Here is a 22,509-nt window from a genome sequence, read left to right on the forward strand (position 1 = left end):
GTTTGCTTTTAAGTTCAAACAAACATATTTTTTTTTTGTTAAATGGCATTCGACAAAAAACTCAGTGGGATTTCTTACCAATTTTGGATCCTGATTTAACATATTTGGAGGGGCGAATGTGGGTAGGCGGCGAGAACAAGCGGAGCTTGCAGTTATGAGGTGGTGCTTGGACGGGGCCACAGACATGGAAAAGATGGTAGGGCAGAGACACCTCGCCATTGACAACTTAAGGATAAGGGAGGGAGGAGCCTAGTCGGGGACAATCCAGATCCTCTGCAGTACTGCTCACTGACATGTGGGCCCGAGGGTCTGTGGGGCCCACATGTCAGTGAGTAGTACTGCACCATCAGTACTGCAGAGGACCCTCACTCAGTCGGGGAGGGCCTCGCTGTTGTTGTTAATTGGTGCCAGCCATCAAGACCGGCTAGCAGCGGAGGTGATGGCAGTCAAGTGATTCTTGGACTCGCAGCGGCACTAGGAGTGAGGAGAGAGTAATGGCTTTATGGGGTACTAAAAGAATCTCAAAATTTAACAGTTTAAAATTTGCTAGATTTTTTAAAGTGTTTTCTTGTCAAATGGCAAATAGGCAGTCTCCGTAAGAATGGAGTTTTCCGATTTATTGTTTTCTAGGTCGTTGGATCGGGGTGCTTCTAATGGGCAAGTGATCGCTGCGTCCCTACCCGTCCGTCCCTCCCCCGCATATACGCTCCTCCATCCTCTCCTTCTCTTCCTACAACAGTACACCACAATTTTTGTTTAAAAAAACAAAAGCTATAGAAATTTATGTATAGAAATACTATATATAAAAATTTGAATTCAAATTCAAAATTGAATCGGGTATGCAAACTTTTGACTTATAAACTTTGGATCTATAAACTTTAGGTGTATAAAGTTTAGATATATAGAAATACTATATATAGAAAATATTTGAATTCAAATTCAAATTTGAATCGGATATAATTCAAATTCAAATTTGAAAACGGGTATATAAACTTTTGACTTATAAACTTTGGGTCTATAAACTTTAGATGTATAGAAATACTATATATAAAAAATATTTGAATTCAAATTCAAATTTGAATCGGATATATAAACTTTTGACTTGTAAACTTTGGGTCTATAAACTTTAGATTTATAGAAATACTATATATAAAATATATTTGAATTCAAATTCAAATTTGAAGTCTCTAAACTTTAGATGTGTAAACTTTAGGTGTACAAACTTTAGTTGCATAAATTTACTAAAATAGGAAAGTAATGCGGTGCCAAAAAGAAAACCGGGTGGAGGAAGGATCTGATCGCTACCCAATTGGTAGGCGATCAATCGGCCATTAGAACTTCCGGTTGGATCGCCGAATAATTTTTTTGAGAAGCACCCAGTTTTCAGGAATGCTGATGGGCGATCGATCGCTATGGGGATGGGGTAGCGATCGATCCCCTCCCCCCTCCCTCCCTCCCCCCTCCACATGGTTTTCTTTTTTGGCACCGCATTACTTTCCTATTTTAGTAAATTTATACAACTAAAGTTTATACACCTTAAGTTTACACATCCAAAGTTTAGAGACCAAAAGTTTATAAGTCAAAAGTTTATATATCCGATTCAAAATTGAACTTGAATTCAAATATTTTTTTATATATAGTATTTCTATACATCTAAAGTTTATACACCTAAAGTTTATACACCTAAAGTTTATAGACCCAAAGTTTATAAGTCAAAAGTTTACATACCCGATTTAAATTTGAATTTGAATTCAAATATTTTCTATATATAGTATTTCTATACATCTAAAAGTTTATACACCTAAAGTATATAGACCCAAAGTTTATAATTCAAAAGTTTACATACCCGATTCAAATTTGAATTCAAATATTTTATATATATAGTATTTCTATACATCTAAAAGTTTATACACTTAAAGTTTATAGACCCAAAGTTTATAAGTCAAAAGTTTACATACCCGATTCAATTTTGAATTTGAATTCAAATTTTTTATATATAGTATTTCTATACATAAATTTTTCTAACTTTTTGTTTTTTTAAAAAAATTTGTGCGGTGTACTGTAATAGGAAGAGAAGAAGGGGAGGAGGAAGGAGGGAGAAGAGGGATGAGTATGGGGGGAGGGGGGGAGGGGGGTGAACTGATCGCCCAGCGTGATCGCTGGCGATCGATCGCCCATTAGAAGGGGGGGGGGGGGGCGAACTGATCGCCCAACGCGATCGCTGGCGATCGATTGCCCATTAGAAGGGCCCCCCAGTTTTAGCCACGAAAAGTACAACTGTTGCTTAAAACAGCGGATGGGCCATACGGCCCACACGGCCACACCGTGCTACACCATGGCTGATTGGCTGCCCGGCCCGTATGAAAAAATCAGCCTTTTCCGACTATTCTGGCATTCCCTCCAAATCATGCTCTCAAGATTGTATGGTGAACGAACTTGTTGCTAGACTAAACTGGTAGTATGGTTGGTCCTAAAATATGGTTCAACGTTTAGGTTTCTAGTGATTATTATACGTCACCTACTATGTACTTTTTTCTGTTTATTTCTTCAAGGGAACTATACCTTGCGCCTTGGACTGGGTTCAAGTTATGAATGTTGCAATAAATAAAATTCCATGTAGAACGGTGATGACACTGATTCTCTAGTAAAGAATGCACAAAACAATTTAGGATGAGCATACGGCCATCACCAAATATTGCATCCCTATACTTGTTAATGATATTTTTTTTCTTTAAAAGATTTTATTGCCTCCAAGAAACAACAAGATACAAGAATTCGGTACCATATAATTAAGCGGACACTCCACAAAGATTATTTGAGAAACACACTACACTACGTAGTTGTCTCATAATACAAAACTAAAAATGATATGCAGCTCAGACACACACAAGGAACAGCACTGCCTCTTTCCAAGCGGCCATACGATCAGCCTATCACAGCAAGGCCCCCACGGCGGCGAAGAACAGCAGCCACGTGGCAGTGCGCGGGGCCCAGCTGCCAGTGGCGCCGCCCGTGGCCGACGAGGTCCTGGTCGTCGTCGTCGTCGTCGGGTCCGCGTCGGACGACGACGGCTTCGCCAGCCTCGTGCCGCCGGTGGCGCTGCCGGAGAGGGAGGCGACCGTCACGGTGAGCTTCATGCCGGCGCCGCAGTGGCCCGTGCTGCCGCAGATGAAGTAGCGGGTGCCCGACCTGGTTAGCGTGACGATGGTCGTCCCGTCCTTGTACGACCGCAGCGGGTTCGCCGCCGAGCACGAGGTGTGGTCCGCCTCGCTCACCTCCACCACCGAGTGCCCCGCGCTGGTGTACTGGAACACTGCCACCACGCCACGTGTACGACCACACGAGAGTTAGCCACTGAACAATGGGACCCACTCGTGTACAATATATACTTCTTTCATCCGTAAGTTTAATATGTATTTCTTTGCTATCGAAATCAACAATAAATTAACTCATCCACCATACGAAGAAAACCAAAGAACTACTCCCTCTGTCCCAAATTATAAAGCTTTTAGTTTTTTTACACGGTTTTCAATAACATAGTTTGATCATTATTTTATTTTATTTTATGTTCTCAACAAATATGAAATTAACATTATATGAAAGTACTTCAAAATATTAATCTGGTGACATAACACGTATGATGATATAATTAGTATGGTTATTAGTCAAAAGCTACCGAGTTTAATTTTCCTTAAAAAGGGACGTCCTATAATTTTGGTACAGAGGGAGTATATTTATACAAACAACCAATGTATTAAAATAATTCTTTGGGTTTCAGTTAATAATTTAATTTAGCACGTAAACACTATCAATTTATCCATCTTATCTAAAAGAAATAATAAAAGTGTATATATTTTAGACTTTATAGCGTTGTACTAGAATAAGTCTAATCCCATCTAGACTTTATAGCGTTGTACTAGAAGGATTACGTGATAACTGAATATATTAGGCCTTTCACTTACATAGCGTATCGCCGATGTTGAACGTCTTGCCTCTGGCCCAGGCGGTGTAGTCCACACCGGTAGTCCACCCCGACGAGTCGCCGACGGTGTAGTCTTTCGCAGACGCCGGCGCCGCGGCGGCGGCGAGGAGAACGGCCACGAGCACGCCGGGGAGAAGGCCGGCCATCTGGCGAGACGTACCTGTATGTTTTTGCATGGAGAGAGACGATGACGATGACCGGCTAATGGCCGCGACTGCAGGATATATATCTGACGCTCGAGAGCTCGCCCATTTATATAGCGCGATTTTGCCAAATAATTAATCAGCGTGTCGATTGGCTCTCCTCGCCTTGCCTTTGGGGTATACTGATCTGTAGTACACTGTACAAGCTTAGTTACGAATGCTTTATCACTTACCTAACTCATCTAATTGGCCACTTTTGTAGATCGCCCTGCACGATGCCGTCGATGCGTGCGTACGGACGGGTTTAGTGCCTAAACGTTTGCTTTGTCCATGGACATAAACAGCAGAAAAAGGGCCAGAAATAGAAATGGTCGGTAGTGTAAAACAGAGGCGCAGTCCGTGAAGCAGATGAGAGTTGGTTGAACAAACGGACGGAAATGGTAGCGTCGCGAGTGCAGCTCGCCACCCACATGCCCGCACCGCACCGCGGCCACGACCGCGCACACGAGGATGACGTATCACCTAATTTAACGCGAAGCGAGCATCGTGTCAAATCTAGAAATTAAATTCGAATAGAATGATTTCACCACAGGGAATCTATTAGTTGAGTTACGTTCACATCATTGCTTGGTGTAGTATTTAGCATTACTTTTTAAAATAAAAATAATAAATAGATAGTTGATTGAAAGTTATTATATATGAGTTGAAGGTTTTAAATTTAGATTAAAATTTTGAGTTAGAAGTTTTTAATAAATGAGTTTAAAGATTTAATAGAATTAAGTTGAAATATTCAAAATTTTGACTTCAGATTATTTTTAAATAAAGTTCAAAATTTTAAATTTCGAGTTAAAAGTTTTAAAAATTTAGTTGAAAGGTTCAAATTAAATCTAGTGGATCAGAAGTGTTCGCCGTAAAAGAAGCTGCACTAGAAGCACGGCCCATGAACTGATCAGACTATTTTTGTGCTTCGATTTGCTAATCTTCTCGTACGACGGCATGAGTTGTCATCGAACGTCTTTGCTTCGCTTCTTAAACCGGTAAGGTGGCCGTACATACACCGACATGGCTTATAACCGAAGAAGACAGGATTTCCATACCTTCACGATTACCCCTAGATCGACGGCCCGGCTAAGATTTCCCCTCGATCAAACGGTGTCTAATCTGTCACTTTTGCACAATGAAACTTGCGACCAAAAAATCGTGTCCCTCTTAAATGCGAATATAAACCAAACCTTTACACATGGTATTACTACAACAAATGTTTCGCTGATCATCATCAAACCTTCGCGGTACATTAAAAAGGTAATGCCTTTTTTTTTTCAGAAAAATGACGACAACACGTACGACGATTCAACTACTGCATTGCATGCAACATTTCCAAACCAAATCTGCAAACTGCTACGACAGTCGACATGTTCTATCTCCCATGTCATTTACGAACGTTTGTTTGTTCTTTCCTAGTAGTTCGGAACAGTCACGCTGATCAAGAGCTCGGCGCCGCCGGCCGGCGCCATCAAGACGACGAGGCCCTCGTCGGCGCACGGCGAGACGACGGTGCACGACACGTGCACGGGCTCGCTCCCGTCCAGCGCGATCTCCCCGAGACCGAGGTCACCCCAGTACGCGGCCCGGAGCGCGTGATGGCCCCGCGACGGCGGCGGCGGCGTCGTCGTCTCCTCCCCGTCCCCGCATCCACACGCCTCGACGCGCAGCTCTCCCGAGCCACCGGCCGCGAGGACGGTGAGCCGCGGCGGCTTCCTGGCGTTGCCGCCCAGCGTCTCGACGGCCTGGTCGACGCAGGCCGCCGCGAGCGCGTGGCGGTCGACCTGCGCACCGGCGGCGGCCCTGAAGAGCATGGTCGTGGCGGCGGCGGCGGAGCAGGAGTCGAGGGGAACGGACTTGAGGCGCCTGACGACGGCGGCGGCGGCGGCGCCGGGGCTTTGGAGGTAGCGCGCGTACTGTATCACCGCCGGTGGCGCGACGGGCTTGCCCCGCGCTCGCATCTCCGCGTGCGTGCGAGCCCACGCCTTGAGGAAGTCGACGAGAGACAGCGGGTCGGCGAGCAGCAGGCTGCAGCTCGCGCCGATGGCGTAGCCTCCGTCCTGGAATCGAGTCAGCTGCAACATGCAAAGCAGTGTGAACCGTGTCAGCTTTGTCTTGTGTGGTAGCTAACTTGGCTTGACCCAAACCACCAGCGTGCCAGAAGGTTTCGAAACACACGAAGCACGTAAAAAAGACGTACAACTACGTACTTGCATGAAGAAGGGGGCACAAAACTCGGGCTCGTGCACGTCCACGTCGGTCCAGAGCGCGAGCGCGGCCTCCCTGCGCGCCAGGTCCTTGGCCTCCAGGAACGCGGACATGGGCATGTCCACGGACGCCTGCACGAGCCGCACGCCGTTGTCGTTCAGCCTCACCTCCCACGGGCCCCGCACTCCGCCGTCGTCGTCGTCGCGGCGCCGCAGCCGCCCGGCCATCTCCGGGTGGTCGGCGAGCGACGCGCTGAGCGACTCCTTCACCCACACCGCGCGCTCCTCCTCCTCCTCCTCCGCCTGCAGCTGCTCGATGCCGCGGTAGTAGAGCACCGCGCGGAAGCGGCGCTGCAGCGAGGCGGCGGTGAGCGGCGGCGGCGCCTCCCCTCCGGACACGGCGACGGGCAGCGTCCGCCCCGCCCCCGTGATCCGCGTCGGCACGGCGGTCTGCATGGACTCGACGTGGATCATTGTAGCTGTCATGGCTGCCATTTCGGTCACTCGCTAAACTGCTAAGCCCAGTGAGCTAGGCGACTAGGCGAGTGACTTTTTCCTTGGAGATGAGATGTGTAGTGCTGATCACTCTGGAAGTCGCTCAATTTATATCTGTCTGCATCCATGCTGTAGCGATGTACGTATCCAAATGAGAATCATACATGCTTGGAAGTAAAATCTTACAAACGACTAGAGAATGTATACATAATACATCGGATATACGGTAGCTAACAGATGATCGTATACGGGGTCAATTTTTATTTATGTCATATCGAACTTGTTTGACTTTGAGGGTGAGCCGTACATCCATCATATGATGTGAACATTATTCAGTCTTGTTTTGGACAGATGTAGTTTGGATTTGGCGAGCTACTCATGTCAATTTGATGGTTTAGTATTTCGCGGGAGTACTTAAGGTCATGCTTATACTATGTGGATGATGACCAACCGGTGCGTGTGCCTCTTCCTAGGGGAATCGGAGCTCTTCTTTAACACGCTACGTGACTTCTTCAGGGGATGCAGACAGTGACTGAAATACACTGTTAATTCCCTTCTTCCCGGATTGACCATGAAGTAAGAACTATTATTGCGTCGAAGTCTCTTCTCCTGGCCTTCGTAATTTAATCTGCAAATAAGTGAATAGCTATCATGTTCGCAATGCTATCGTCTTGTTGCTGTGCGATTGGGGAAATGGGGAGGTTAGCCTGTCCAATTCTTGAACCGTTGAACGCTGTCCAAATTTGCGATAAGATAACACATTCCTTTCCCTGCAAAAATAAAAAAAGGGACAAAAAAGATAACCTTGAAGAAAAGACGCAAGCAAGATTCATGTGCAGCAGTGCACAGCGGTCAGCGGGCACACGGTCACGGCTTGGTCGAGCCAGCACCTTTTCAGAAGGTTGTCCGCCGCCGGCTTTTGCCGTGCGCCCGTCCACATGAATCTTAGATGGGCCTCAACCACGGCCCATCCACTTTGATATGCCAGGATCTTGGGGCCTTGAAATAGTTTCCCAGATTTTGTCTGTTCAAACAAGTCAGTTCAGTTTTTCAGGAACGAATAAGTCCACTTTGACTTCCTTAAAAGTGATCCGAATCTAATCCATAACCCTCAACCATAAAACCGGATAGGATGACTCCCTGAACTATTCAAACCAGTGCAATTTGACTCCTCGGTGGTTTTGGATGGAGGTTTTGCTGACGTGGCGTTGACGTGGCGATGTTGACCTGATCTGTGTTATTGATGTGGCGCTTATATGGCATTAAAATAAAAAACTATATGGGCTCCATTCGTCATTCACATGGAAAAAAAATTGCGAGGCCCACATGTCATCCTCTATCTATCCTCCTTTCCCTCTCTCTCTCCCTTCTCTGTATGTTTCTCTTCCTCTAGATTCGGTGTGCAGAATCTGGAGCGGCGGCGGCGGCAGGGTGAGGGCCGGCGCTGAGGAAGGAACTTGAGCGGGTCGAGCGGCGGCTTCGGCGGCGACGGCAGAGAGCCGGAGGAGAGGCGGTGGAGCGGCGACGGCCTCAGCTCGCCGGAGAAGGCGGGGGCGTCCGGCCGATGGCCTCCTCCACGATGGTGCCGCGCCAAGCTGGGACAAAGGAGAAGGCTAATGCAGACGACGAAGCCTGAGACGCCGCCGACCCCAGCCGTGCCTCCCAGTCTGCGCCGGCAGGGGGTGCCACCTTTGTTTCTTTCTGCCCAGAGAACATGCATGTGCACAGCATTGCCTAGCAGATGAAAGTGCAGCGCCGGTGTGGGGTAGCAAGGCGCAGCCGCCATGGAATACAGTCGAATTTTGGCAGGACCAGCAGCTGCAGGACGAATCCGTCCTACCAGCGTGGTCCACCCGAGTTCTGCAGATCTTGAGGTCGTGGACTGGTCTGATTTTTTTCTTTGTGGTCAGTGTTTGCAAGGTCTTGAGGTCGTGGACAATAGCTACTTCATCACCGAGGACAACGTCGGCATGCTGAAGCTCGCCAAGGAGGCCAACAGCATCTTGGTTCGTCGATCAGCGCATCGACTCATGTTACCAATTCGCCTATGAAAATTGCTAACATCTAACCGTGACATCCTGTGATTAATTGGTACAAGCAGTTTGACTGCCGTATCCCGCGCCGGAGACGGTGGGTTGCGCAGTGGTGCACTCAAACGGCCACACCGCGGCGGCCATGTCCACGAGCGGGCTGATGAACAAGATGACCGGGCGCATCGGCGACTCGCCGTTGATCGGGTCGGGGGAAGGCGAGGCCATCATACGCTCCACGCTGGCGCGCGACGTCGCTGCCGTGATGGAGTTCAGGGGCGCCGGGCTGCAGGAGGCCATCGACTACTGCATCAAGGAACGGCTGGACGAAGGGCTCATCGGGCTCATCGCGGTGTCCGGCACCGGCGAGGTGGCGCACGGGTTCAACTACACCGGCATGTTCAGCGGGTGCGGTTGCAAGAGAAAAGATAGAGAAGGGAGAGAGAGGGGGAGGAAGAAGGTTGGAGAGAGAAAGGATGACATGTGGGTCCCATAATATATTTTTTGTGTAAATGACAGACGGGTCCCACAAAATATTTTTTATTGTAATGCCACATAAGCGCCACGTGGGATGAAGACCGGGTCAATACTGCCACGTCAGCAAAACCGCCCAGGGAGTCAAATTGCACTAGTTTGAATAGTTCGGGGAGTCATCCTATCCGGTTTTACGGTTGAGGGTCACGGATTAGATTCGGGTGACTTTTAAGGGAGTCAAAGTGGACTTTTTCCTTTCAGGAACAGAGAGAGTTCTAAATTAGGCTTAGGCCGAGTTTAATTCCAAAATTTTTCTTCAATCTTCCAACTTTTTCATCACATCAAAAACTTCCCTATACATACAAACTTCTAACTTTTCCGTCACATCTTGTCAATTTCAACCAAACTTTTAATTTTGTGTAAACTAAACACACCCTACTATTTGATTTAGGGAGCGGACTGACCGAATAATTATAACTGGTTTGCCAGATCAGACTGTTGTAGGCCATCCAGTCCAGCGTCATTCTGGACAAGGCGATCATGACAAGGTCCAGAGCTGGATGCCTTGTGGGATTGCGGAATGAACTGGTGCCTCTTGTATTAGTATACTTAAGACAAACAGAGGTTGAGCAAGCAACTCAGATTATCGATTTTTCCTATTCTTTTTTGTACATTTTTTTGATTTGGTTCAAGGGTGCACATGCTACATGCGGTGTTTGTGGTCTTTAGGATAACTGACTCACGATTTAGTTACTCACAGGGATATGGATTCTAATAGCTCGAGTGGACGTCCATCCGTTTATTACATGTCATCTAAATGGTTACGAAAAAATTTCAAGAAAATTGACAAGATAGAAAATTTTTCATAATCATTTAGATGACATGTAATAAATAGGTGGACGTCCACTCGAGCTGTTAAAACAGTTACCCTCCTCACAGTGCCATTTCGTGCATTCCTTGTGGTATCAGTTTGTCGAGATGACATGCTGATGCATTGGCCTAAATTATCAAGATATGGTCATGTGAATGAGACGACAAGTAGAGCAAAAAAGTTGTTTTCTGCAGATAATATTGGAGAAATATCCGACATTGTCACATTGCGAATACGTGATGAGAAAGGATTTGGGAACGGAGAGTGCAAAAACTATTATTACAGACCGACGCTCTCTCTCTCAGCAGGAAGTTTCTGGTACTCAAAACATACTACCACTACTGCTACTACTTGTCAGATATGTGCGTCCAACTTCTTGAGACAAAGGCCATCCTCCAACTGTACTACTTACTCCCTTGCTCGATCTGTTGGTTTGCTGCATAGCAACAAAAGAACTTGTAAGCCAATTAGCTAAACTACAAATTTGATGTATGCATGAAGGTAGCTGATGTTGTGCTAGAACCTCAAAAGTTCTTTAAGGGCAAACAACAAATAGATGCTTATAACCATAAATACAGGCTTGAACAGAGTTAACGTGTTGCCCCAAAAAAAAAAAACAGAATTAACATTCATCAATTTCATACCAAACATGTATTGGATTGATTTTGTACAGGTAAAAAAAATGGGGTCCTGGTAACAAAAAACACCCTCCTGATTCTTAAGGCTAAGGTGATCATAGGGGTAAAACTGATATTGATACTGTTTTTTTTAGACATGTAGATATTGATACTGTAAATGGGAGCAACAAACTGCACAGCCCAGATAAAAAAAAAACTAAGTAGTACAATGTTCAAAATGGCAATGGCACCGGTCCAAGCAAAGATAATTTTAATTCTAACCTTTAGCCTATTGTTGAATGCACCTTTGTTAAAAAAAATATTGAACGCACTTGCAGTGAGAATGATCACATCAGCAAATTTATGTTGTTGTGGCAGGATCAATGCACAGTATACATTTGGGTCTATAATAACATGCAGAATGATCTAAATTGGGAAGTAAGGACATATGGATATCCTAAGATTATCTTGTATATTCACATGTTACTAGACTAATCAGGAAGCAATGAATAAGTGGACCTTCAAACTATACCCAACTCTGAAACACAAATTAACTACGAAACCATCTGAAAGTTCTTGACTAACGTAGAGTATAACTGTATTAGGACAAAATAACCATTATATATTTACATGTTGCACAAATCCACAACCATTTCAATTTGAGAAGTATCTATTAAGTATCCTCTGCAAGTCAAATCTGTACTCCTACTACAGTCTACACATAACAGGAGCAAATCAATGCATTCTACTGTAGTGAGCGTCCACTGATCAAACAACACAAGTTGCACAATAAACACACAACTATTTCAGTATGATGATTATAGATTTAGTATCCTCTGCAATTCAATCTATATTCGTACTCCACAGAACAGGAGCAAAGCAAAGTTGGATTGCTGGAATGGATTCTGCTCTATGGAGTGTCCATCGATCAAACGACACAAGCTGCAATGGCATTCTGAGAATGGATTCCATCTATTGCAAAGGTGTGCTACTCGATCCACAGCAGGAACAAATCAAAACACAAAGCTTTGATCGACAATAGAATGAGCAGAATCACAACCTGATGGTACTACCACTCGAAGACCTCATCCTCGTCCTCACAGCTGTCCTCCCAATCACCAAATGCAGCGTCCTCACTGCAATAACACACCAGGAGAAACAAACAGATAACATCAGCAACAAGTAGCGTTAGAACTACCACCTCGATCACCTACAGAAAAGAACAGATCAAGTTGCGGTCGCCCACCACTGAAGCAGGTAGTCCGGGTCGGTGAGCCCGACCAAACGGAGGGTGCGCTTCGCGGCGTTTTTCCTGCACAGGGGGAAAAACCGCAAAACACCGACGATCGCACGGCGACCCGTCCGAAATAAGCCCCCAAAATCCCATCAACCGCGTCTCATCCAACGGGAGCAAGCGAGCAAAACGAGATATATACCTGCAGCGCTCACGGGGGCCGACGAGCGGGCGGCGATCGAAGGGCGACTTGAAGCGGTAGGAGCGGAGGTTCCAGTCGTAGAACTCGTAGTCCATCTGCTCGTCCATCTTCCTCAGCCAGCGCTTCACCTTCTTCACGGCGTGGCCGGCTCCGCCTCGCGCCTCGGACTTGGGGATCACCCACGGCTGGTAGCCTCGCTCGAGCTCCAGGAACCCGGCGCCCCCAAATCGATCTGCGCGCACACACCCAGCGAGACATTAGAAACCAAAAATCCAATCGAAACAAAGAAACCAACCAAACCGAAGGTAAAACCGCATTTGGAGACGAGGGGGCACAAACATCTCGGCGCGTTCTTCATCGCCGCGTGGGGGAAGGAGGAACCGGGCTTGCCGGCTTGGTGAGAGGAAACCCTAGCTTTTCGCCGCGGAGAGCTCGAGATTGAGTTGGTGAGGGAGCGGAGCGGCGGTGGCCGGAGAGGAAGGCGAGGCGAGGAATGGGTTGCGAGGCGGTGAGGTGCTTTTATAGTTGAAGCCACCGGTCACGTGGGCAGTACAGAGCATTGGAGCCCGCGCCTTGGTTGGGATTGGCTTCGAACTCTTTCTTTCCAGCCACGACAGGCAAACCTACCCCTACGCACTGGTGGGTTTCCTCCATGACATATGGGCCCAACATTGTGCGGTCCCACGAGTTTACTTCAGGTTGGGTAAGGAGATGGGTAACATTGGAGGAGGCAAAAGAACTTGCTCGAACTGCAGTTTGTGGTCCTAGAGCAGGGAGGTCACGTGATAGCGGAGCACTTTTGAGAGTGGTCTGGTTTGGGCTTTCGGCCTTTTTTGATAAGCCCATCAAGGCGAAGGCCCAGAAAGATCTAGAACTACATTGGCCCAACTTTGATGTGAGCCTACTACCCCACTTTACAAAATGTCCAACAATTTTAATGATATGATGATTGGTCGGCCAGGCACCGAGTGAGTTGCCAAGACAATGTCTGTTTTGTTTATGCAAAACAAAAACCGATTGTCTCAAACTAGTACTAATTAACACTATCAAGCTGTAATGATAGATGCTAGGCTTACTACCTAATCACATGAAAACCAAAACTGAGCAATCAAACCAGAATCTAGTGACCATGATTAATTACAGCAATGAAAACCAAAACCGAGCAATCAACTATGAAACTCTCAATGCACGGGAGGGTGCCGCCTGGCCCTTCCACCGTCGCTGCCCTGCTCTAGGCATGGGAGGGCGCCGCCACTGCCCTGCTCCAGGCACGGGAGGGCGCCGCCACTACCCTAGCTGTCCGAGGGAGCTGCCGCCGCATTCCGTCTCCACGCACCCAACTGCGGATGAGAAAGGGGCGACGGGATAAGAAACAGGCGGAGGGGAACGATAACTGCATCTCGCACTAGATCGAGCCGATCGGAGCGAGCGCGAGCCAAGTTGTGGTGTGTTGAGATCGCTCTTGAGCCAAGCTGAGATTGAGGGGCGATGCGAACTCGCTTGTATGGGCCGGCCGTCAGATGAGCGCCCATCCACGCGTCATGTATCCGCGTCGGGGCTGCACGGACTGCTGTTTGCACCCGATCTGCACCAGATTTTTTTCCGGTCACGTGGGCAGTACAGAGCATTGGAGCCCGCGCCTTGGCTGGGATTGGCTTCGAACTCTTTCTTTCCAGCCACGACAGGCAAACCTACCCCAACGCACTGGTGGGTTTCCTTCGTGACATATGGGCCCAACATTGTGCGGTCCCACGAGTTTACTTCAGGTTGGGTAGGGAGATGGGTAACATTGGAGGAGGCAAAAGAACTTGCTCGAACTGCAGTTTGTGGTCCTAGAGCAGGGAGGTCACGTGATAGCGGAGCACTTTTGAGAGTGGTCTGGTTTGGGCTTTCGGCCTTTTTTTGATAAGCCCATCAAGGCGAAGGCCCAGAAAGATCTAGAACTACATTGGCCCAACCTGCCCGCTTCGCCTCGTCCCCCCTCCGCAATTCGCCGAGCAGCACGCGCGCCCCGCCGCCGCTTACTCCTTCCACTACGCCACCGACCCGCGCCGCCGCCGCTTCCCGCACGAGGCCACCGACCCTCGCCGCCGCAGCTATGCAGAAGGTGCGGCTCAAGTGGGTGAAGAACCGGGGCCTGGACCACATCATCGCCCGCACGACCTCCATCAGGGCGTCCTGCCTGCTGCTCGACCACCTCGCGCGCCTCCCGTCGTCGTCGCCCGTGCCGGCGCGCTCCCTCGCGCGCCTCCAGAAGCCGCTTGGCCTCACCGTGCCCGTGCTCCGCTTCCTCCGCCGCCACCCCACCCTCTTCGCGGAGACCCTGCACCCGCGCTTCCCGACCCTCCCGTCCTTCTCCCTCACGCCGGCCTCGGACATCCTCCTCGGCCGCCTCGCCCGCGCCTCCGCGCTCGACTCGCACCTCCGCCTCGCCCGCCTCCTCCTCCTCACCCGCTCCAAGTCGCTCCCGCTCGCCTCCGTCCTCCCGCTGCGCTTCGACCTCGGCCTGCCTTACAACTTCGCCGCCGCCTTCCCGGTCGCCCACCCCGACCTCTTCGCCGTCTCCAACAACCACATCTCCCTGTCCGCTACCGCCTCCGGCCTCCCCGAGGGCATCGCCATCTCCTCCCTCCAGCGCCGCCACGCCGAGGCCATCGAGGGAGCGACCTACCGCGCGCTGTCTCGGCCGCCGTCCTCGTCAATCGCCCCCCTCGCCTTCCCGATGCGGTTCCCGCGTGGGTATGGCGGGATGAAGAAGGTCAAGGCCTGGATGGACAAGTTCCACAGGCTTCCGTACATCTCCCCGTACGACGACGCGTCAGGGATCGATCCCGACAGCGACATCTACGAGAAGAGGAACATTGGATTGCTGCACGAGCTGCTCGGTCTGATGGTGCACAAGATGGTTCGGAGGAACGCGATTCGGCTGCTCCGGGAGGAATTGGGCCTACCGCACAAGTTCACGAGATTGTTCACGCGGTACCCTGGGGTTTTCTACCTGTCGTTGAAGTGCAAGACGACGACGGTGGTGCTCCGGGAGGGGTACGAGAGGGGTAAGCTGGTGGAGCAGCATCCCCTTGCGGCAGTGAGAGACAAGGTGTTCTATGTGATGCGTACCGGCGTGCTGTTCCGGGGGAAAGGCTTGTCCAAGCTTGTTTTGGATGAGGATGGTGATGAGGAGGTTGTGATGGATGGAGATGAAGAGTTTCACGGAGAAGGGATGGATGAAGATGCTGACGTTGAGTGCTTTGGAATGGATATTGTGGATAATGAAGACAATACTGATGATGAGGACAACGAACGGGATATGTATGATTGACATTGCATGATGATTCTCACTTGCTGAATTTCGTTGTTCTGAAATTTTAACGACTCCTGGATGTCAGCAATATGGTTCAAGTTGTTGCCTCCAAAGGAGAGGTTTCAACTCATGAATATTCATAAGAGAGTCTTATCTGGCTCATGAAGGAGAGGTTTCAGAAGGCTATCACTGTGAGTAGCTAGCTCCATCGAAATTTTGATGTACTTGTATATTAGTTGCTTGAGATGTAGAAAGCTATTCAGGATGTTTAGTTTCTCTGGTCAGTCTGTGGTTGATGGTGCAAAACATATACTTATAGCCCTCTCTAAATAGCATGAGAATTATCATAAGTTTGACAAATTGGCAGATAATTGGGTGATTGCTTTTATGTATCCAGCTATTCAATTTTATGCCAAGTGCCTTACTGAGTTAAATTTAGCTTATCTTTACTGATTGTTATGTCTCTGCATTTAGTCTAGGAGCTTATAGTACAGAGGATGTTTTAATAGTTTTCATGGGGATATAGGCCCCCATGTTCTCTTTAAGTACCGTTTTGTGTTTTGAAGCCGTATGTAGCACTATCAATCAACCTTGGTTGATAACTTGTTTGAAGCAGTATCTAGCAGCACCATGGTTATATGGTGGTGAATTAGGAATAACTGGGATGGAAATTTGAGAATTAGGTGTAGGATATTATAGAACCCGTCATATGGAGAAGCTCAAGTTATACTACTATTTTCATAATTGAGTGAAGCATGCACTTCTGCAAGGATGCAAGGAGGTGGTTGCAAGTTAGTTGTTGTTCTACCTAGCTATCAATAAATGAGTGCCAGTATGTTACGTTGATCCTTAAGTCTGGTTTAATTTTAACATATTCGACTTCTCCATTTTACTGCCAGAAGATGTAAATTGATCTTTTAAGAAAATAAAAAGATCTGCACTGCAGAACTGTTTGATATTTTGTTTGGGCCAGGAAATGGAGTATAAATATCTCTAAAATCGATCCGGCTCCTTTCTGGTGGTGAAGAACCCCCCCTCCTCTTAACTATTGTACAAGCAATCACTACAAGCGTCTCAGTTCCTGGTGCCAATAACTTTTCCTTGTAGGTCCTTGAAATTATTCCATCTAATTATGATGGTGCTTATCTAGGTACCTTAAAAGTCTCTCGGCAACCTTCAGAAGATAATGAAATTGACTTTGCCCCAATGATTCTTATTCTTGTTCTTCCACTCTTGATTTTTGAAAATTCTTTCAGTTTTGGTACTTTCTAGCTTAGAATGGCCCTATCATGATATTTTTTAAGTCAGTTCTACCGTGATTATAAATTTAGACATAAATACTTGAATTGGGAAAAGGATCTGAAGATGGTCAGATCCTGTTCCCAATTCCTAGTAACGAGTTTTACAACTGGTTCCGCCAATAATAGCTGAACAGGGAATCTTGTGAATATGCTCTTGCCCAGTTCTGCTTCAAGTTTTTTTTTTTCTGATTTGAACATAAAGTTTTCTGCTGTAACAGGTTAACCCAATAATATCCTTAAAAGAATATCATTCTACATACCTGGACATATCCCTTTTTCTTTTTCCTGAACCCTGTTTTGGTTGCTCCCCTGAATTTTCCATTATGTGATGCAGTCAATTTGACAACTAAGCGGAGTGCAGTGTGTCACTTCAAACGGATCACACAACTCATTATGAATTTAAGTATTTACTCTCTCAGAGTTCCCATTACCACTCATAAGCACTGCTAATATGTGTTCTCCTGTGAGCATTACTTCAATGGTATTACACCACCTGAGGAGACCATGGGTTGATCTATTTAAAATTTTGATCTGTTTCCACTACAACCCATTCAGGTCGGTCTCAACATGTTGTTAAAAAAGCATCACCTAAGATGTATTAGAATTTTAAAGATGTACAGTACACCTGCACATTGTCTAAGTGATTATATAAGAGGTTTCAATGAATCTGATATTATTGCTTTTGTGATCATCTGTATGAATTTGTTGTTTTGTGATCATCTTAAGTTCTTATGCTGTTTTCATGCAGTCTTTTTTTATCTCACTCACTCATTCAGGTTTGTTCATCTTTACTCACGACATTAAAATTCTTGCATGAGGTTGATTTAAATTTTATATTATTTAGAACACTAACATAGAGTAAGTAGAGCACACCATCTTTGACATATTTGAGAATAGGTTTCACATCTATGAATGACAGTACATGAACTGATGATATATGACAACAGTTCTTGAAGAGCAAACATACGGCTGTTGCCTGTTGGTCTCAATCCATTTATTTTCTTCTTTATTTGGAGTTATTATCCCCTGAGCCTATCTATCTGTGTGCATTATATATTTTTTATTATTTCTTCTATTTGAACTGTTCACTTGATTTTTGGTACGGTATTCTCCAACATCCCACGTTTATGTATTATTATTGTTGGCTGTAGAATTGCAGTACTTTATTCCCTAATCTTTTAGGAACTTAACCAAACTAGAATATTTGATACTAACATAACAGCACCTAAGAAAACAATAAATATTATCTGTGAAGCAGCACATAATAGCAAAATTTTAGCCTTACTTCTACCTTAAATTTTAAGTCTCTGTGTCTTGCTGTGGGTGGGCTGCCAGGGGCTACTTTTGTGCATCTCAGAACAGGATGTGATTATGTGGAGCAGCAGGCGGATTCAGAGCCAGCAATTCCTTCCTGACGCGCATGGCAACCATGATGAGTTGTGAGGTAAAAATTAGCAAAGTTTCTTTTGACTCGTAATGGTTATGGTGGAGGAAAGCCCACAACCTCACATCTGAGTTTCTTTAGCCTGAAGCACCTAGGCATCATGGGTGCGATAAGATGCATGACCCTGGAACATCAGAATATGACTTTGCAACTTTCCTTGTTGCCAGTGCCCAGATGGATGGAGGGCCAGGGATGAGGGAACAAGAAAAGAAGCAAGCTAATTTGTTGCCTGATTAGACATACACTGCTTGCCAATTGCCAAGAACTTTGTCAAAAAGAAATGACCCAGTGGGCCACCGGTTATTTCTTGAGTAGGAGTAATCCCAATGCCACATGCTACTAGTTTCACTAATGGGCACAGCTTTTTTAAAATCTAAAGCTAATCATTATATCATGCACCTATTTCTATTTGATGATGATCCATGCTTAACTTTTGAGCTGTTCCTTTTCTGCTGTGCACCGTGCACCATTTCCTAGAGGAGAGAACATTATAGGAAAGAGAAAATTTAGTGCAAAGAAATCATGCTATATGATATTAAGAACAATGGAACCTGAGCTTTATCCAAAAAAATGTTCACTACAAAGTTGACAATTTCGAGTTTATTGGCGTGGACTATAGATATACTTGTCTTATTGATGATACTGGCATTTTGCATCTGCTGTGCTTCAGGATCACATGCAACAGATGAGGCATCATTGACACCATGAATCTGATCATGAAACTGGAGGTGCAGGCGGTGCATGGAAGCTGCTCCCGGAAATCTGGTTGCAGAATCGGGCAGTGTGGAAGCATGGGAATCCTATGACACCTGCTGATTTGTATGCGCATATGATAGATCGTTGTCCAGGTCCGTGATTTATTTTCATTTTGGATTTTTCTCCCTTATCTTTTCTGCCTGTTCTGTTTTTGATACGTCCCCTTTGGCTCTATGTCCGATCACTTTCAGGTCAGGTCAATTCAATTTATATACTCTTTTAGCCAATGTATGCTAGTGTTATTTTCTTCTCTAGGATTAATTGATCAAATAGGGAGAAGCACACTCTCGTGTCGTACTGTGCGTGGGTTTATTTCTTTGCTAATCCAGCTGGAACGAATGGAGTTTTTGGTCTCCTGCTATTTTCGTAGGTCTACGAATCTAGGATGAAAAGCTTTTGTGCGAATTTGAACCCTGCAAATGTTTTTTTCTCGTACGCAGGCAAACAGCTTACTTGACATGAACATCCGTGCTACTGGGAGCCCGGAGAAACGAAGTAATGGAGGAGCAACAAGTGTTTAAACCTAATTAACTATCAGGTCAGTTTCCCACTCTTCAGGATTTTTTTGTTAATGAAACTGTGGTCCTCAAATTACCCGATCACCTCACCCGTCCGGATTCAGATCAGGTGCAGTTATAGCTGTGACTGCAACTTAAGAACTGCAAGCAATTTCAGCCGTCCATTTCAGTGATCAATGGCTTAGATCTAGTGATACAGCGACCGTACAAACAGTATTCTGTGCTACAGTGTTTTGCTACAGTGCTATGAACAGTATGCCTCACTGATCTGGACCGTTCCATTTGCATCTGTTAATGAAAACTGGTACTGCCTAAGTTGCAGTCCCAGCAGCGACTGCACCTGATCCGGATTCCCAGCGAGCAGCGACACAAGATGATGGATAAGAAAAGCAGTGTCACTTGGAAAACATTTTTTCTCGGTCAATAGACAAAACTATATCGAGTCTAAAAGGAAAGACAGGACATGCCACAGGTGCGATGGCATTACAGGGAAGGGAAGAGAGCAAGAAAAAGCTAAAGAGGAGGACATCCTATGTAGGGTGAGTTGACGACTTGTCTTCTTGTCCTGACAACGACTGCCACATTGTGCATCACGGGCAATCAGGCACCTTATCATATCTAAATCCACCTATATTTGCAGTTGATCCTTTGATTAGTTTGCTAATGGTTTCTTCCGCCACCTGCCTGAAAGCCCACAAATATATGCCCACTTGGTACGGTATATCCAAAAGAGAAACAGCATTATCCATTAACTTCAGTTCTATGGATTGTGACTTCTCTCCTTATTTGGTTTCTGTTTACTTCTCTGCGTGAGATATTAAAGTGAAAATATTGGTTTTATAGATAATTTATAATATGTTTTTTTACAGAATCTGTAATAAAAAACTAAACTAACTAAACCTAGTCTTACAGCATTTTTTTTATGAACGATAGGGAGATCAGGAAACCAAACCCAGTTAATTCCTGATAGGATACTTCATTTTTAAGGCAAAACAACAAAGGAGAGATAGTGGTTAGGCGTAAGTAAAAAGAATTAAAGTTGATTAGGCGTCATTAATGCAACCATTCACTATGCTTTTGTTTGTCCGCACTACTCCCAAGGGATAGTGACAGGGTGGGCCTCTTGTAGTCGAAAAGAGTCGCAACATGGTCCCACGCATTGGGTCCAAGCGTGTCGGAAACGTTCGGCCCATTCCCCGTTCTTCCTCGTGAAAAAACAATCATTTTTCAAGGAAAAAAACTTCAACGGTAATTTCACTAGTTCACACCAGCAAACACCTTATTACTAGTACCTCTTTCGTTCCAAAACAAACAAAATTAGTGCTAACGTCAGTATTGTTTATTGATGATGGCATTATTTTTGAAAATTGTAGGTTTCATTATTGACAAGCGACCAATTCTATAACCTATCATTGATAACGTAAGCAGAACCAAATATGATTGTATAAGTATTTTTCCTCTTCTTACCATTGCCGTCAATTGACAATTAGTTGAGCTCCATTAATTGATCCTATAAAAAGGACTATTTTACCTTTAGACGTGCAATATCTGTCTTTTTGTATGGAGTTATTGGAGGGCAATCGATGGCCATGAACAAAAGGAAATAATAACGCTTATACGGTGCCATTTCGCAGTAGTATCGTTGAGGATCACTCGTTAATGGCAAAGCATAGGGTTTATCTTCTTTTTTTTTAACCTTAGTAAATAGCAATGATGTTTTCCTTTCATATATGTTCATATAATTATCTTAAATATATAGAAAACTATAATACACTAATTAGCAAAACACAGTCCTCTCTTTCGTCTTGCAGTATTTTGGTTTTTGAAAAGAACTTGCAGTATTTTGGTTGCTTGGTTGTAGGCAAGGGCGGCATGGTAACCATCCTGGATAACATCCAAAAGTTGGGATTCTTGCGGACCAGGCCGTTGTTGCTGATGAAATCGGAGCCGTCGCTCGACGCGTTCGCCGGTGGCTCGCTGTGAAGAGGTAGTAGGGTTGGGGCGTCCGCTGGCTCATGTCCAAGATCCAAGAAACCCAAGCTTCCGGCGATGGAGCAGGGGAGGACGAGCGGTGGCGCGACGGAGGGCGGCGTGATGTTCTCGGCCGGAGGAATGGCGTCGCCCGGATCTTCAGCTTCGATTTGGGGATGCAGAGAAAAGTTGAGGGCGATGGTTTCTCGCGCCAAAAATCAATGTACAACTGTGCCGGTACTTTCGTCTCCTCGCTTTTTTCTCATACCATTTAATTAGCTGATTTGGCACTTGAGAGAGACGGCTAATGAAAACCTTGGTACGTGCCCATAAGACATGTACAACAGTGCTTATTAACGGACTTTATCCGTTACCATGCAAGTATAAATTTGATGATATGGAAAAGAAAATGAGAGAAAAGAGAAACATGGTTGCTACGCATGATAACGGCTTAGAGTTAACTCTTAGCATTTATTAAAGAAAATTTTATTGCATAGAATAGAGAAGGAAAGAAAAGTAATAAAAAATATTTAGGTGAATTAATGGTTAAGAGGTTTTGTTGTCTTATTATTATTGTAAGAGAATAGTCTCTAAGTAAGGATATATTTGAAGGAGTTTTTAGCTGCTGCAGTTTCTTTCAGAATCTCTAGCTTCTCCAAACGATTTAGATTGTCACTCAGATTCTAATAATCTATAGTTGTAAAATCTAGAAAATGAACTAGAATCCAGAGACTGAAAAATCCAGTTTCTCCAGATTTTCAGAAGTTAGCTACTAACTAATAGATTTTTAGAATCTTAAATTTAAGAGCCTACTAGTATGTATGAAGAGCTCATAGCAGGCTCTACTGCTGCAGCTTGGGTGTTGGATCAGCAAACAGGAAGAAAAAGAAAGGACCGAAGGGAACAAAGCCGTTTGATTTT

At 45.7% G+C, this 22,509-nt stretch overlaps 4 protein-coding genes and 1 pseudogene across 4 annotated transcripts; 2 read left to right on the forward strand and 3 right to left on the reverse strand.

Moving 5' to 3' along the window:
- Window positions 1-2,736: 2,736 nt before the first annotated feature.
- Window positions 2,737-4,228, reverse strand: LOC127771573 (mavicyanin-like). The gene is made up of 2 exons (XM_052297499.1): window positions 3,963-4,228; window positions 2,737-3,313 (listed from the first exon to the last, which is right to left on the reverse strand). Exons 1-2 carry the CDS (start codon window positions 4,156-4,158, stop codon window positions 2,934-2,936), a joined length of 576 nt encoding a protein of 191 aa, XP_052153459.1. The 5' UTR covers window positions 4,159-4,228; the 3' UTR covers window positions 2,737-2,933.
- Window positions 4,229-5,323: 1,095 nt separating this feature from the next.
- Window positions 5,324-6,920, reverse strand: LOC127771895 (uncharacterized). Its single transcript, XM_052297842.1, has 2 exons — window positions 6,378-6,920; window positions 5,324-6,242 (listed from the first exon to the last, which is right to left on the reverse strand). The coding sequence occupies exons 1-2, from the start codon at window positions 6,867-6,869 to the stop codon at window positions 5,583-5,585; spliced, it is 1,152 nt and encodes a 383-aa protein (XP_052153802.1). The 5' UTR covers window positions 6,870-6,920; the 3' UTR covers window positions 5,324-5,582.
- A 1,733-nt stretch (window positions 6,921-8,653) lies between these two features.
- On the forward strand, window positions 8,654-9,957 carry LOC127770912 (probable isoaspartyl peptidase/L-asparaginase 2; annotated as a pseudogene).
- A 455-nt stretch (window positions 9,958-10,412) lies between these two features.
- Window positions 10,413-12,773, reverse strand: LOC127771692 (uncharacterized). The gene is made up of 5 exons (XM_052297617.1): window positions 12,637-12,773; window positions 12,298-12,529; window positions 12,108-12,173; window positions 11,922-11,997; window positions 10,413-10,680 (listed from the first exon to the last, which is right to left on the reverse strand). The coding sequence occupies exons 1-4, from the start codon at window positions 12,653-12,655 to the stop codon at window positions 11,931-11,933; spliced, it is 384 nt and encodes a 127-aa protein (XP_052153577.1). The 5' UTR covers window positions 12,656-12,773; the 3' UTR covers window positions 10,413-10,680; window positions 11,922-11,930.
- Window positions 12,774-13,478: 705 nt separating this feature from the next.
- Window positions 13,479-22,091, forward strand: LOC127769907 (protein WHAT'S THIS FACTOR 9, mitochondrial). The gene is made up of 5 exons (XM_052295570.1): window positions 13,479-15,789; window positions 18,235-18,343; window positions 18,511-19,191; window positions 19,540-19,637; window positions 21,479-22,091. The coding sequence occupies exon 1, from the start codon at window positions 14,396-14,398 to the stop codon at window positions 15,614-15,616; it is 1,221 nt and encodes a 406-aa protein (XP_052151530.1). The 5' UTR covers window positions 13,479-14,395; the 3' UTR covers window positions 15,617-15,789; window positions 18,235-18,343; window positions 18,511-19,191; window positions 19,540-19,637; window positions 21,479-22,091.
- Window positions 22,092-22,509: the final 418 nt, after the last annotated feature.

This window comes from Oryza glaberrima, chromosome 4, assembly GCF_000147395.1.
Source record: "Oryza glaberrima chromosome 4, OglaRS2, whole genome shotgun sequence".
Taxonomy (NCBI): Eukaryota; Viridiplantae; Streptophyta; class Magnoliopsida; order Poales; family Poaceae; genus Oryza; species Oryza glaberrima.